Source organism: Pan paniscus, chromosome 7, assembly GCF_029289425.2.
Source record: "Pan paniscus chromosome 7, NHGRI_mPanPan1-v2.0_pri, whole genome shotgun sequence".
NCBI classification, from domain to species: domain Eukaryota; kingdom Metazoa; phylum Chordata; class Mammalia; order Primates; family Hominidae; genus Pan; species Pan paniscus.
In genome coordinates this window covers 121229175-121245642 of record NC_073256.2, presented here as the reverse complement: position 1 = coordinate 121245642, position 16468 = coordinate 121229175, and the positions used below count along the sequence as shown (strand labels likewise).

At 32.4% G+C, this 16468-nt stretch overlaps 1 protein-coding gene across 49 annotated transcripts in view; it reads right to left on the bottom strand.

Moving 5' to 3' along the window:
- The window catches only part of RIMS2 (regulating synaptic membrane exocytosis 2), a 743118-nt gene that overhangs the window by 364165 nt on the left and 362485 nt on the right, over positions 1-16468 (bottom strand). For all 49 annotated transcript variants that reach the window (XM_034966469.3, XM_055116819.2, XM_055116823.2 and 46 more), the window contains one exon: positions 4152-5077. In XM_034966469.3, the coding sequence (XP_034822360.2) occupies positions 4152-5077 (926 nt within the window). The remainder of the gene's footprint in view (positions 1-4151; positions 5078-16468) is intronic.

The window sequence follows — 16468 nt, the reverse complement described above, 5'->3', positions numbered from 1 at the left end:
ATTATAGGCACTGAAAGAGTTCTTGGCAGAAAAATGAGTAAATAGGTGTTCAGTATTCAGTGAGACACTGAATTACATCTCAAAATTACATCTCAACAAGTTAAGCATATTCTTTCCACCCTGAAAACAAGCTTCATTCAGTTTAGGACAGATCTTGGAAGAGGTGAAACCAACACAAATGACCACATCCGTATGACCACAATTATACTTTCATTCAAAGCTCTTGAGAGTTGTCCTATAGAAGTCTTAACTATCACAGAACATTAAGTAATCCAAAAATGATTTGAATACTGTATGATGAGTATTGTGTATACACAGTCTCATTTGATCCTTACAATGACTGAACAATAAAGATACTATTATCCTGATTTACAGATTTATAGGTAAAGAAACAGACCTAGAGTGGTTAAAAAGGTAGAACAAAATCACATAGTGAAGGACAGAACCAGGGTTTGATCATCCTCTTTTACTCCAAAACTGATACTCTTCCCATGAAACCTCTCTGTTTTTGTTACACAAACAATGGCCCAGTCATTGTAATTAGCAGCATCATTTAACAGAACATACTGAATGAAATGACATCTATTATAAATTTGAGTGAAACTCTGTATATTTAAAATAATGAAATCCATCCGAAGTGACAAGTAAGAGACGAGCCAAAGTCACTAACACACCAATAAGGCTAAAGATAGAAGAAGAAAAGAAACAGAATATCCAAAAGGACAGCAGAGAAAAAAAAATTAGGTAGAGTAAATTATAAACTTGCTACCAATTTCCAAGGAATTTTATTATTTATAGACCAGGAAAGATTCTGCTACGTAGTAGAAGCTATGATGTACTAGGACCTCGAAAAAAAATTATTCTGCAATGATAATGTTCCCTGGTGCTATTTATAAAGTGTTGGTTAACATTTTAAAATTAGATAACTTGATGCAAATTTGCCTTGCATATTTTTGAAAGATTATGCACAAAATTGAAAAAAACAGAAAAGTAAAGACAAGGAGAAAGATATCTGAGTTGTAAAACACATTCTTTGGAGTTATTTAGTGTAGGGATAATAAAGAAAAGTGATGATTATTTTTTAAAAGTTGGTTTGTTCTCAGAATGATGTCTCTCCATATAAAAATACAGAAAAACATGTTTAAAATTCACTAACAAAATTTCTTTAACTATTAGGAAGAATTTTCTAACATTAGTTAACTATCAAAGATGAATCACAATGTTAGATACTTCTAAAGGTAATTTATTCCCAAATCAAATTGCCAATTTTCCACAAATAATAAAAAAATGCTACTTTAATGATGAAAAGTCAAGACATAACTCAATCTCTTTCCCATAATATCCCAGTGTCTCAACAGCTACAATTTATCCTCACTGAATTCAATTATTGGGGGAAATATCAAACAGAAAAAAGATTACTTCATTCAAGTTTATTCTTCCAAATTCAAATTAAAGTGTAGTTTTCTGCCAAATACATGTTGGCAGAAACTGTCCTCTGTGAAACAAATGATTAAATAAATGAGAAAGAGGCCTGTCTTCAAGAGCGTCTATTAGAAGTTCCAGTTTTGGAATAAAAAAAGTGAAAGCCATTTTTTTCTATATTTGATAAATGTTTTAGTTTTGCTAATTTGTTTCAAATAGGATTTTAATTTAACTCATATATACCTTTTTACTTATATGAGACTTTTATAAGTGGATACTTCGGAATACTAAAATAAAGATATCACATATAAAAAAGCTTTCAAGCACTGAATTGATACATTTCTGAGTTTTTTACATTTTTATGTGGTACAAGTGAAGGCATTACTTTAGCAAAGGATAATAGAAATACCTACCAGATAGAATCTAAACCAAACCACCAAAGATAACAAAACTATCCTTTTTCTTATTTTTTAGTATCATGATATACTCTGGCAAATGTGAAAAATGACCAAACTAAAGATTATTAAATATACTTAAGGAAGTACTACAGCTTAGGGAAAATAAAATCTCTATATACTCCATAAAAAATTAATTAAGATCGATAGTTGCTCTTTATAGATAACTATATTTTAATAAGCAAGTTTTTCTTAGTATTTATGATTTGAATGCAACAAATATGAAATATCCCTAATGTGATTTTTTAAAACTTCATATGCATTTCCCCAACCCTATTTGTTGAATAGTTTATCTCTCCCCCCTTGGATTGTTGTGCATTTTATATTTTATCATTTATTAGTTTTAATATATTATATTAGAATTTCACCGATATGTCCAAATTTTCTATCAGTATCACATTTTCAATTATTGTCATTTTATACTATCTGGTCAAGTGAGTTCTCCCTCACTACTCTTAATTATTCTTACAAGTGTTGTTTCTTCCAGATTAACTTTAGAAATAAAATACTTCAAGGGTCCAACTGGTATTATGTCTAGAATGTTATTAACTCCAAGAGATTATCTGCAAAGAGCTTGCATCTTTATACTACTTAGCCTTCCTAATTAGGAACATGAAATGAACCACTACTCACATCTTCCTTATGTTACTCAGTAAAATTTTATGGCTCTTCCTGTGGGCCCCTCATTTCTTGTTAGTTATTTTTATATCACATTTTTTATTCTTAATTCAGAATGGAAACAATTAATGTGTTCTAACTAATTATTTTGGTACAGTATAAAATGATTCCATAATCATTTCATACCTAGCTCCTTTCTTGAATTCCCTTAGTGATTCCTGTTGATTCGATAAACAAAAAATGGACTATTCATCAAATAGTATAAGGAAATTGGGGGTAGGAAGTTGGTATGATACTCATCCATCTGGTATATTTTTGTCATACACCAAAATAAATACCAGAATGTTAAAAAAGTTAATGGTTAAAAATAATTTAAAAATGAGATAATATACAGTTAAATAATTGATTTGGAAGCGAATAAAGAGCTTTTAAAGATGAAAATAATGGAAAAAAAATCACCAAATACAAAGGTTTAGATACATTAAATTCAACAGTTTCAAATAAACAAATTAAAATACTAGATAAACATTAAAATGAGAAATGTATTTGGCAAATAATAGTTAAATGGGGTAAAATCCTAACTATATAAAAAGTGCTTATAAATCAATAATAGAAAAACTAATACCCAGAGAAAGATGGGCAGAAGGAATTAAAGGAATGAACAGATAATTCACAGAAGATATCAAATGCAGATAAACATATAAAACATTCAACTTTACAATCAAATTCAAATTAAAATGACAAAGAGAGCATTTTTGTGGCTATTCAATTGGCAAAGATTTGGTGAATTGAGACTGAAAACTCAAGTACATCTGACAAGAGTAAAGCATGTTACAACCTTTTTGGAAAGCAATTTGGTAATCTGAATTAAAGCTTAAAATAATCCAAAGTACAAATATATATTTTTGAAATACTCAAGAGATGTACGCAAAAAGTATGTATAAAGATAACCATTATAATTTTTACATTGGCAAATGGAAGCCACGGCAATGCCCCAAATAAAGAAATATTTAGTTTGTGGTATAATCTTATGATAGAATATTAGTGTAGCTATTTAAAACGTATTACTAAAGAACATCTAATGGCTTGAAAAAAATCACTTATGATGTGATAACAATTGAAAGCATCAGTATACAAAATTATATATAGCATGATATCAATTTTATAAATCTATAAACCATACATGCATAGGAAAAAAAAGAAAGAAAATACAATAAAAGGTTAACAATGGTTATATCTGGGGGAAGAAATATGGATAACTTGCATTTCATTCTTTATGCTTTGAGGACTTTTTCAGATGTTTTATAGTGAATATATTGTTACTTTTATAAGGAGACAAAAAATAAATGTTATTTTAAAAACTACAGTTAATGGATATTTTTGAAATATGCTGTCAAATGATACAAGAAAACTTTCAGAAACAAAGCAAGAAGGCAATTTTTAAAAATCAATAGAACATCATTCTGTCGTTCTTATACATGAACAACAGAAGATACTTTTTATAACACGAAATTTTCTTCACACGTTCGATGCCATTAAAAGACTTTTAAAATAAAGCTACTAGTAATACCTATTAAATTTTCACTCAGAAATGCAATCTATTAAAAAAACGCTTATCTAATCAATTACAGCAAAATGTATGATTAGAAAGCTTACCTTTTTCACTTACACTTTCACTTTCAATCTCAACATCATCACAACTTGTATATTCAGGCGTGGAAGCCAATTCCTCCTCTGAACTGCTCAACGAAACCTGGCGCATTTTACCGCCTTTCTTTGATTTATGAGGCTTTGGTGGTGGAGGTCTCACTGACTCTGACTGGTCTGAACTGAGAGAATCATTCCTTAACATTGTTTCCATTTTTTCCCGTTTTGTTTTTCTTACAGCAGAGCTAGGATCTAAGTGGTGCTGTTTCCGTAGTGAGTCAGTACGCCTCAAGTCTGGTCTATCTATGGGTAGTGGACTCCTCCTGGGGGTAGGAGGACTATGGTTTGTGGTCCTTTGTGCATAAGAACTTGGTCTCTGAGCCTCTCGAGTTCTTTCCATTGAATAAGATCGCTGATTTTCCATGGCAGCTCTACGTTCTGATATAGATCTTTGCCTTGATGGTCGATCCATCCTTAGCATAGAAATCCTGGAATCTTCCAGATCAGCATTTGCCAAAGAAACATCACTATGCCTTCTCTCATGCCGTGCTCGGGACACTTCAGCATGGATCCGCATTTGTTCTTCATAGGGTTGTGGCTTTACTGGATAACGGGCCAAATTCGGATCACTTCGGTAGCGTGACTGGTACTCTTCCTCTCTCCTTTGCCTTTCGTATTCATCTCTGCTTTCCACATCCTCATCATCTACAATATATTCTTTGGAATGCCTATGACTTCTCCTGTTGGAGTCCCTATAACTTAAATGATCAGAGTCTTCATAAAACTGAGGTTCATGTTGAGATCGCCTATCAGCATAATCTGATGGAGATCTAGGCATTGCGGTATCCGAAGTAGCATACTGTGAATATTCCTCTCTTTCTTCCCTTTGGTCGTATCTTCTATTCTGATCTCTGGACACAGATGGGCTTCTTTTCCTAAGTAACCAAAGGAAAAGAACAATGAGAAGAGCAAAAGTTTATCAATTTTACATTTCATTGATTTGCTGGCAGGTTGATGGATAACTAAGTAGTCCTTTTGCCTTTTTAAAATTTCATTTTAAAGGCATAGCGTAACAATAGTTTTAGTAGTATTCATTATATTCAGTTCAAATAAGTACTTTGTTGTGGTTATTAAGTGCCTGCAACACTATATCTGGAATATGCTTATGCTTGAAAATTAGATAATATGATATTCCACTGCTATAAACTAGCATTTATTCTAATTTCCTTGCTTGGTTTGCTACGTACACTTCCACTACCCACCAACTATTATTCAGCAGCTTAGAAAAATATTTCCTCCATCTTCTCTATACCTAACATGCTGATATGAAAGTTACCTGAAAATGTAATGAAGCCAAACTGATTTGGCTCAAGAGTTGAATACTTTCTGACTAAAATTAAGTGCTGGCTCTTAAAAATCATTTTTCATTCATCATCTTCTAGATCATTCCTAGTATTGGTTCACCTAAATTTTCATTTTATCATCATGTCTCCAACCGTTTTTTATTGATCTACCTTGAGATAAGCAATAAAAATAGACAAATAATAATGATTTATTCATTACAAAAATCCTAGAAATCAGAAAAAACTGCTATTTTTATTCCATCTTCATTTAGATTAAGAACAACTTGGTGATATTATTCTACTAAGTCTCCACATCTGACCCCTCATATTTCCTTATAGTCTCAGAGGAAGAAACTGCTTATTACCTTCTCAACTTACCCTTCTAACACTGGTAAAACCTAGTGAACCTTGCAATCACACATGATACCCTGTTAACAAAATATTCACACTAACCTTTTCTCTGGAATAAACTTAGATAATATCAACTATTAATCATGAAAAGCAATAGGATTAGAATCCTGAAGATAACAGAAAAGGTTTAGAAAACTATTATGGGGATTTTGCCGGACATGAACAGGAGATAATGAAAGAGTGAAGTCAGCTGAAGTTAAAGATGACTAAGATTCAACAGTTCAGTTGTGAATTTCTTAGTCAATGGTTTCTTAGCCCAAAAGCAAGAGCAGATAAAGGATACAGTAGAATGACCCAACCTGGCAAAATCAGCACTCTTCTCTAATATCTCCCCCGGGTCACAGAATCCCTTTTCCCCTCATATTTGGAACACAGTCTGCCAATCTACCAATTAGGTTCACTAACGAAAACAGAAGTTAGTCTAGGTTTTCCAGGTAGGAAGGGTTTTAATTCAGGAACCAGAAGCTACATAACAGTTGAATGGGCTACAGGAATAAAGGCCAAGAAAGTTAATGCTGATGATCTTAGCCTGAAGATGCAAAGACAAGGGTTCTCAAAATGGACATTAGAAAGCTGCTGTGAATGTCAGGAGTCTATGGAAATCTGCCAGCAATTACCTGAACCACCTACAGCATCAGGGTGGCCAATTAACAGGAGTTTGCCCAGGAGCCACTAAGACTTTTATATCTGCCCATCTGCTAGCCAACAACTAATGCTTGACAATAATGGCTTCTGTATATCCTCTACCTTTCAAATCTCATGTAAGTACAAAGCCAGGATAAACTCTAACCTGGAACTATAAAGGAATAAGTACTGTAGAAAGTGAAAAAATTAGTCTATCCCTTAAATGTTTTATAATTAAGAAAGTGGATGTGATATTTTTTAGCATTTACATTTATATATGAAACACTTAGGACTTAATTACAAATCTTTTAGATTACAATTGTTACATAAAACCATAGATTCCTACAGTTTAAAATTTACAATCAAAACAAAACATTCAAAAAAATTTATAGTACCCAACACCCTATGTATCTGTGTATATGTGTGTGTGCACTGTGCATCATTCATTTTACTGTTGTCATTACTTTTATACATTTGACTAAAAAAAACTCTAGCATGATAGTAGTCTATCATGAAGAGAACACTAGATTTAAGGAATCTACAGTTCTTAGTCATACTTTTGTAATTAGCCAGTTATTTCGAACTATATAACCATTAAATCCTTAGGAGTTTGTGCTTTAAATTGAGAGGCATAGATTTTACATGTTAACTTATATATTACTTTAACAAACATATATTAGGTTAAGAAATAAATGCCACACACTATCTTATAAATTAGGAATGCAGAAATGATTAAGACATCTTCCTTGTTCTTAAGAGGGTGAATGATTCTAAAACCATCTTCCATTTCTTAGGTACTATGATTTTACAATATTGATACCACAACTTCATCAAGTTAATAAGCCTACATGAAAGCTTAATGCATTAAAGATTTCCCATAATACATTTAATGTTAAACTGAGTATTTTAGGATAGAAGTTAAAAAAAGGAATATTTCATTCCTATCTTAAGGAATTAACATGAATTTTTGAAAGTAAGTAGAGTATAAAGTGAATACAATGAGTCTTTATAACAGGGGATTATATTTTATCTTACAGATAAATAAGAATATTTACTTCCTATTATGGAATTCAGTTCCAAGAGAAAGGCTATTAATAATTAGTCACTAGCAAGCCATCTAAGTACTTTTTAAAAATCATACCTTAGGAAAATTGAATTCAATGTTAAATCCAGCAATCACATTGTTCTAGAGATTATCAAATTTGCCAGAAATATGTGAATCATACTGTAGATGTCGATTTGTACTGGATTTAAGATTATAACCACTATAAAAATGGAACAGTGGTTATAATCGGAAATTGGGATGACTACTGTCACTGTTACAAAGACTTAGGTTTTCAAGAATACCCTTTAAGGTATAGTACCTTACAGTACGTTAACACTATGCGAGAAACAAGGCAAGATTTCATTCTAACAATACATGTATCAAACAATGAAGAACCTGCAATCAATTATTTCAAAATAATAAATATTCTATCAAACAATTTTTACCAACTATATTATGAATTACTTCATATATACTGTCCTTTAAATTTTAAACTTCTATATTTCATAGATACTATATTCCTTTCAGGAACTAAATAAAATCAGTGTAAATTCAAGTAATGTGTTTCTACTGTATATCTTTGCTATTGGCCTTTATAAACAAGCCTTAGCATTTATTATCATCAGGTGGAAAATATTTAATAGATAAAGCAATATCATTGATAATTTGTACATTTCTCTACAGAACCATAAGGCATTTAGCAGTATTTAATTCATCTGTTATAATACAAAGGAAAAGGAACAATTCGTCTAGGATTTTACATTTCACTTAATCCTTCAAAGACCCTGAGAAATTAAGAGGCAGAATCCAAAATTACGCCTTTCTTTAGTATAAATGTATTTGTGGCATCATATAGTGCCTTAATCTTTACTCCTACGCATTCTATTATCCTTATTTCTGTTATAATATCAGTATATATTTATATTCACTTTATATTTACCTAATATCGATTCACTTCTCTTTATTGCCACCTGTGTTGTTAGAATTGTTTTCTCTTTTGCCATAGTATTCTGTCCTTAATTAGAACCAGTTTATAGAAAACCACATTTTAAACATCCTAAATCTACTGTAGTAAGTATCATTTCTATTCCTTGCTTACAATTGTTTGTCATGTGGACTATTCAATCTATTTCTAAATATTCTAGCTTGTATAACACATCTGATGCTCCATTATAAATGTTATTCTAACTATGCAAAATAGTTTGCGTAGGAAATCCTACCAATTAGACTCCTTAAATTCTATGTCCAAAAAGCATACTGACTGATGGGAAAACTCCAAAGAAGCTTCTTTCCCAATTAAAATCACTTCCAGATTTCCCAAAGGCATCCAGGGTTTACATGCCATAAATTAATTCATCATGTTTTTACCATAACTTCCATTTTAATATTTACAGGCTTTACCATCTTAAGTGACTTGTGTTACTAATACCACCTATAATACTGACCATATTGATAAAAGAATCATCAAATCTCTGAACATATAGTCTAATGAACATTTGAAAACATTTATAAACAGTGAAAAATTACATGGAAACCTACACTGTAATATTTACATATTTTAACTCAACTGTAGAAATATGCAATTTTTAAAAATTATGACAACACTGGACATACAGTGCAAAATTTGAAGATTATTAATTTTTGTAAATTCAAATTTTATATTATTAAATTAAGTACTACCTATATGAAAATTCCTGACTCATAAGCATTATTAGTAGAGATCATTAAAAAATTGTTACTTTATAAATAAAAATATGTAAATCACTCTTGAAAAATCAATAACCTGAAAAAATACCTACTTGTTTTTAAAAATCTTTATAAAGCATGGATATTGCTAAATAAACTAATGTAATACTTCATGAATACAATTACACAATGCTAACTAACCATACAGTTTAAACATAACATTGCAACCAAATTCGAAAATTTTAAGTTGTTAAAACACATTAAATCAAGGATTTAACAGAAGTATATAATCCTGTAAAACATGAAAACAAAGGCCCATTTCTATAATTCCTACAAAAAGCTTTGAATAAATCAATTTCTATTTATAAAAAAACAAAAATATATAAATTTTTACATATCACAATTAAGATTTAATATATTTTTATTGTTTTACCTTTGTTCAACCAATGCACATCTGTCGAGCATGAAGCATCATGTTGACAAAAATACATCAACAGTGTGCCAGGCAGTGCTTTCATTTAATCCTTCTAGCCCTGGCAAAATCATAGGAGCCATCCTTAATCAGATGATTTGAAAGTCTCTACTTGCTTACAATCGTTTTATTTCAAAATTAAGTTACTAAAAAATTACACAAAAACAACACTCATTCAAAGGATGGAGTCATAGAATCCTCTAGTGATGGGCCTGTTAAGAAAAAGGTTATTCTTTAATGCTGTTACTATGTGGCTGTATATAGCTCCAGGTCAAGTAAGAATGTACCCTGTAAGGAGGATTATGGTACTTAGCTGATTAGTGCCTCACAATACTGAACACCAAATGCAAGCTGCATCCAAGGCATTTCTGGGCACTACGCTTATAACTGGTGGATTTAGAAATTTATAAATCACCTTCTCCTATATGAATTGCAGTATTTCTAAAATAACAATTCTATGTGCTTGTTATTGATAATTGTGCTGCTTAAGCTTTCACCATAAAATGTATAGTAATAGTTTAACAGGCCTATTCTGTAACTTCTTTTCAATTATTCACTAACAAGTTTCTTAATCTTCAGTAAAAAGGCAATGTTTCCCCAAAGGTTCAAGAAGCAGCAGTTTTTGTACAAATTTAATAAAAAGTAATGTGCTCCATTAACTAAGAAGTTGGTTAGACACTAAGTTTAAATCAAATTTTGCTCATTTTAATTTATCAATTAACATCTCAATGCTCATTCAGTGATTTAAAAAAAATTAAAAAGAATTTTAATAAGGCCACACAAATTCCTTCCTAGCAAAAGCCAGTTATCTGGATACTAATATTACTACTCTGAAAGTTATATTTAAATGTTTCCAAATACTTTTATATAAAACTGAGAAAAGGCCAGTGTTAGACGAGTAGAAAAAGATTAAAAAGTGCTGTGCTGTTTTTAGATCTCACAAACAGCAAGTTTAAATGACGGTCTAGGAATATATGGTAGTACCATTCCATATTTGTATAGGTATTCACCTCTATCATTTTATTTTAGAATTAAATGTAGGTCTTGAAAAGATTGGGGGGAAGATGTGGACAGAGAATGTGATTTTTTTACCTCTCAGATTTCTAATAAAGACTGGTAGATTATTCAAAGAGAAAGGCAATAAAAATTCAAAATAATTCATTTTCATAGGAATGTAAAACCAGTAATTTCAACCATACAGACCCCACAGTTCATACCAAACTGAAAAAAAAAATCCATTTGCCCACAGCTTATTTTTATTCTTAAGTCAAGAAAATTTCAGAAACATTGCAGTTAATAGCAATCCTTCTTCCTCTTTACTTTTCCTTCCATTCACTTTTACCCCCTCAGTGAGTTCTCTTGGTGGTGTTCCTCCAACTGTAATGCACACTCTGGTGCCAATGCCTTTCTCTATCAATCATCTTGTTTCTAGCTCCTCTTATTCATCTACCCCAGACTTTCATTTGTATCACCTTTAATACCACTAGTGCTTTCCCTTCACTCTCTACTGATCTTTCTAGGGCTCCAATTTCCTTCTCCCTTTCTCTTTAGAGTGTTTATTCTCCTTTCAGGACTATTTTCCTCATTTTTAACTCTTTACTCTTAACATGTTTTCTTTTGTTTATTGCTTTTGTAACTACTTCCCATGCATTCAAATTTTTGAGGACCCAAATTGGGATCTAAAAGGTTTTCATGAGAATAATTGTAATCTTATTATCCAGTTAAGATTACAATTGGATCTTAAAATACAAAACAACAAAAAGATTCTATGAATCAGATGCTAGTTAAATTAATTTTTATTTTATTCATGACAATATTTTCAACTCCTATTTAAAAGACAAAGGTTCTTAGATACTCAAACCTCTAGAAAATCGTGCACAATTGATGATCCCCTCAGGGGATCAATAATGAGTAGTGAGATTGAATCAGCAATAAAAAAATTTTCAAACAAACAAAACAAAAGCTCAAGACCAGGTGAATTCACACATGAAATCTACTAAACATTCAAAGAAGATCTGGTACCAATACTACTGAAACCATCAAAAGATTAAGAAGGACGGAATCCTACCTGACTCATGCTATGAAGCCAGTATCACTCTGATATCAGAGCCAGGAAAGGACACAACAAAAAGAAAGAGATAGAGATCAATATCTCCGATGAACTGAGATGCAAAAATCCTCAACAAATACTAGCAAACCAAACTTAATAGCATATCAAGAAGATAACTCACCACAATCAAGTAGGTTCCATTCCAGGCATGAAAGGATGATTCAACATACACAAGTCAATACATGTGATTCACCACACATAAAATACCTAGGAATATACTTAACCAAGGAGGTTGCTTTAGTCTGTTCTCACACTGCTATAAAGAAATACCTAAGACTGGGTAATTTAAAAAGGAAAGAGGCTTAATTGACTCACAGTTCTTCATGGCTGTGGAGGCCTCAGGAAACTTACAATCACGGCAGAGGGAGAAGAAAAGACATGTCTTACATGGCAGCATGCAAGAGTGAGTGTGTGTCAGTACAGGAAAAACTACCATTTATAAAACCATCAGATATTGTGAGAATTCACTCACTACCAAGAGAACAGCATAGGAGAAACCACCGCCATAAATCAAATCACGTCTCAACAGGTCTCTCCCTAAACACCAGGGAATTACAATTCAAGATGAGATTTTGGTGGGGACACAAAGCCTAACCATATCAGAGGTGAAAGATCTCTACAAGTAGAACTACAAAACATTGATGAAAGTAATCATAGATGACACAAACAAATGGATAAACATCCCATGCTCATGGATTGGAAGAATCAATATCATTAAAATGATCATACTGCTCAAAGCAATCTACAGACTCAACACAATTCCTATTAAAGTATCAGCATCCTTTTTTTCACAGAATTAAAAAAAAATCCTAACGTTCATATAGAACAAAAAAAAAGAGCCTCAATAGCCAAAGTAATTCAAAGCAAAATGAACAAAGCTAGAGTCATCACACTACCTGACTTCAAATTAAACTATAAGGCTACAGTAAATAAAACAGAATGGGATTTGTATAAAAGTAGACATATAGACCAATGGAACAGAATAGATAACCTAGAAATAAAGCCAAATACCTATAACCAACAAAACATACACTGAGCAGCAGAGTAAACAGACAATCCACAAAGTGGGAGAAAATCTTCAGAATCTATACATCTGACAAATGACTAATAACCAGAATCTACAAGGAACTCAAACAAATAAGCAAGAAAAAAACAAACAATCCCATCAAAAAGTGGGCTAAGGACATGAATAGACAATTCTCAAAAGAAGATATACAAATGGCCAACAGACATATGAAAAAATACTCAACATCATGAATGATCAGGGAAATGCAAATCAAACCCACTATGTGATACCGCCTTACTCCTGCAAGAATGGCCATAATCAAAATATCAAAAAAAAAATAAATGTTGGTGTAGATGCAGTGAAAAAAGAACACTTCTACAATGCTGGTGGGAATGTAAACTAGTACAACCACTATGGAAAACAGGACATTCCTTAAAGAACTAAAAGTAGAACTACCATTTGATCTCACAACTGGGTATCTACCCAAGGGAAAAGAAGTTGTTATACGAAAAAGGTACTTGCACGTGCATGTTTATAGCAGCATAATTCACAATTACAAAAATATGGAACCAGCCCAAATGCCCATCAATCAACGAGTGGATAAAGAAACTGTGTTATGTATATGGGTGTGTGTATATATATATATATATCTATAAAATAGTGTGTGTGTGTATATATACACATATATATACACATATATACACAATCCACACACAATGGAATACTACTCAGCCACAAAAAGGAACGTAATAATGGCATTTGCAGCAACCTGGATGGGATTGGAGCCTATTATTCTAAGTGAAGTAACTTAGGAATGGAAAAGCAAACATCATATGCTCTCACTCATAAGTGTGAGCTAAGCTATGAGGATGAAAGGCATGAGGATGATGGACTTTGGGGACTCAGGGGGAAAGGGTGGGAACGGGGTGAGGGATAAAAGGCTACAAATTGGGTTCAGTGTATACTGCTCAGGTGATGGGTGCACCAAAATCTCACAAATCACCACTAAAGAACTTACTCATGTAACCAAATACCACCTGTTCCCCAAAAACCTACGGAAACAAAAAATTTAAAAATTCAGACGACCCTACTTCTTCATAAGGTGTTTTTTAAAATATAAGTTTGGATTTAAAAAAAAACCATACACTGGGGAAGGGATACCTTGTTCAATGAATGGTGCTTCGAAAATTAGATAGCCACATTCAGAATAATGAAACTGGATCCCTATCTCTCACCTTTGTCAAAAATTAACTCAAGATGGATTAAAGACTTAAATATATGATCTAAAACCATAAAAATTCTAGAAGAAAACTTAGGAAAAACTCTTCCGGACATTGACTTGGCAAAGAATTTATGACTATTATCCCAAAAGCAAAGGCAACAGAAGCAAAAATAAATAAGACTTAATTAAACTAAAAAGCTTCTGCACAGCAAAATAATCAACAGAGCACATAGACAACCTAGAGAACAGGAGAAAATATTCACAAACTGTATATGCAACAAAGGACGAATATCTAGATTGTACAAGGAAGTCAAACAAATCAGCAAAAAAAACCAAATAATCCCACTAAAAGTAGACAAACAACATGAACAAACATTTCTCAAAAGAAGATATAGAAGTTGCCAATAAACATGAAAAAATTCTTAACATCTCTAATCACAAGAAAAATGCAAATTAAAATCACAATGAGATACCATCTTACCCCAGTCAAGAATGGCCATTATTAAACAGTCAGAAAACAATAGATGTTGGCACAAATGTGCTGAAAATGGAACACTTATACACCACTGGTGGAAATGTAAATTAGTACAGCCTCTATGGAAAACAGTATAGAGATTTCTCAAAGAACTAAAACAAGATCTACCATTCAATTCACCAAACCCACTACTGAGAGTATCTATCCAAAGGAAAATAAGTCATTATATTAAAAAGACACCTGCACACGTTTATCACAGTACAATTTACGATGGCAAAGATGAGGAATCAATCTAAGTGCCCATCATCTGATGAGTGGATAAAGAAAATGTGGTACATATATACCATGGAATACTACTCAGCAATAAAATATAAGGAAATCATCTCTTTTGCAGCAACTTCGATGGAACTGGAGGCCATTACCCTACATGAAGTAACTCAGGAATGGAAAACCAAATATTGTATGTTCTTACTCATAAGTGGGAGCTAAGCCATGGGTATAAAACGGAGTGTATAATGGACATTGGAAACTCAGAATTGGGGAGAGTGAGATGCGAGTGAGAGATAAAAAAAATCACCTATTGGGTACAATATACACTATATAGGGGACAGGTACACTAAAAGCTCAGGTTTCACTACTACACAATTCATCCATGTCACCAAAAACCACTTGTACCCCTAAAGCTATAGAAATAAAAAAAATTTAATCTCTTTTTAATAATTCTGCTCTTGAAGTAAATCTCTCTTCAATAAAGCTCTCATCTTCTTGCCAGCTTCTTTCCCAACACTCCTATAGAAATTTCCTCTGCCAGTGATGCATTAGAGCCAGCAAAAAACCAAAAGAAACAAACAAACAAACAAAAAAGTGTGGTGCTTGCTGGAGCTAGGCTCCAAATAAGATGAGGAAGCAGATGCAACCAGATGCTGGTGAGGCTGAGTTTTGTAAAAGAAGGTTGTTAAATTTCAACAAGTGTTTCTATGTGATCTGATCATATTTTAAACATGGTGTTCTTTTTTAAACACCACATTAAAAGAGGGATATCAACTAAGAGGCATGTCTGAGACCATGAGAATGATGAGTCACCAGATTAGACAACACAGTTAGAATTTTCTTTTAAATGTGGATATGTTTTTAACATAAATTCCTCCAAATTACGTGTTTTTAACACTTTTATAGAAAAGTTTCTTTAGCAATTTTAAAAGTAACTGATAGAAAATAATTTCACACTGTGAAATTACTTGTTTAGCCTTTAATTTAAATCTATTCTCTAAAAATGTGTTAGATTACAAGCTAAAAGTAGGTGACTTTTAGGGTTACTTAGTCTTTTGAATGAAGAAAATAGGAAATGTACTCTGGAAGCAACTGTAATGAAGTCTGTTGTTGGCTTTCTGTCATCTATTTCTCTTTCTCCTTGAAACGGAAGGAATGTCTCCTCCATTCTAAGCTTTGTGGTTTTGATTGAACTGGCCTCAACTGCTTCAGGGTTGAGCCATGATTAGCAGAGCTAATCAGAATGTACCATTTCTGTTCAGAATGACTAGCACAATGACCTAAGCTGGTCCAATCACAGTGCCTCTTAAGGACATTGGTCTGACAGCACTGAGACATAGACTTATTGTTTCATGATTGAGAGTTCATGTAACTCTCACAGCCACTAGAAGACAATTTAAGGGCATAAGTCAGAGAACCTTCCCCAAATGGAGTCAATATCCACATAGTGATAATTAAAAATAGAAATAAAGAAATTAGGTTCTAGGTCGCTTTACAGGAGATTCAGGATCAATCCCCACCTGAATCAACTCATGTACTTCTGAAGTTTCAATGAGGTAAACTAATAAATTATCTTTAATTTTAATGCCAGCCTCATTTGGGGTTTCTATTACTTGAACCTAAACTTTTCTTTGTTGACACAGAATCTGTGACATAGACAGA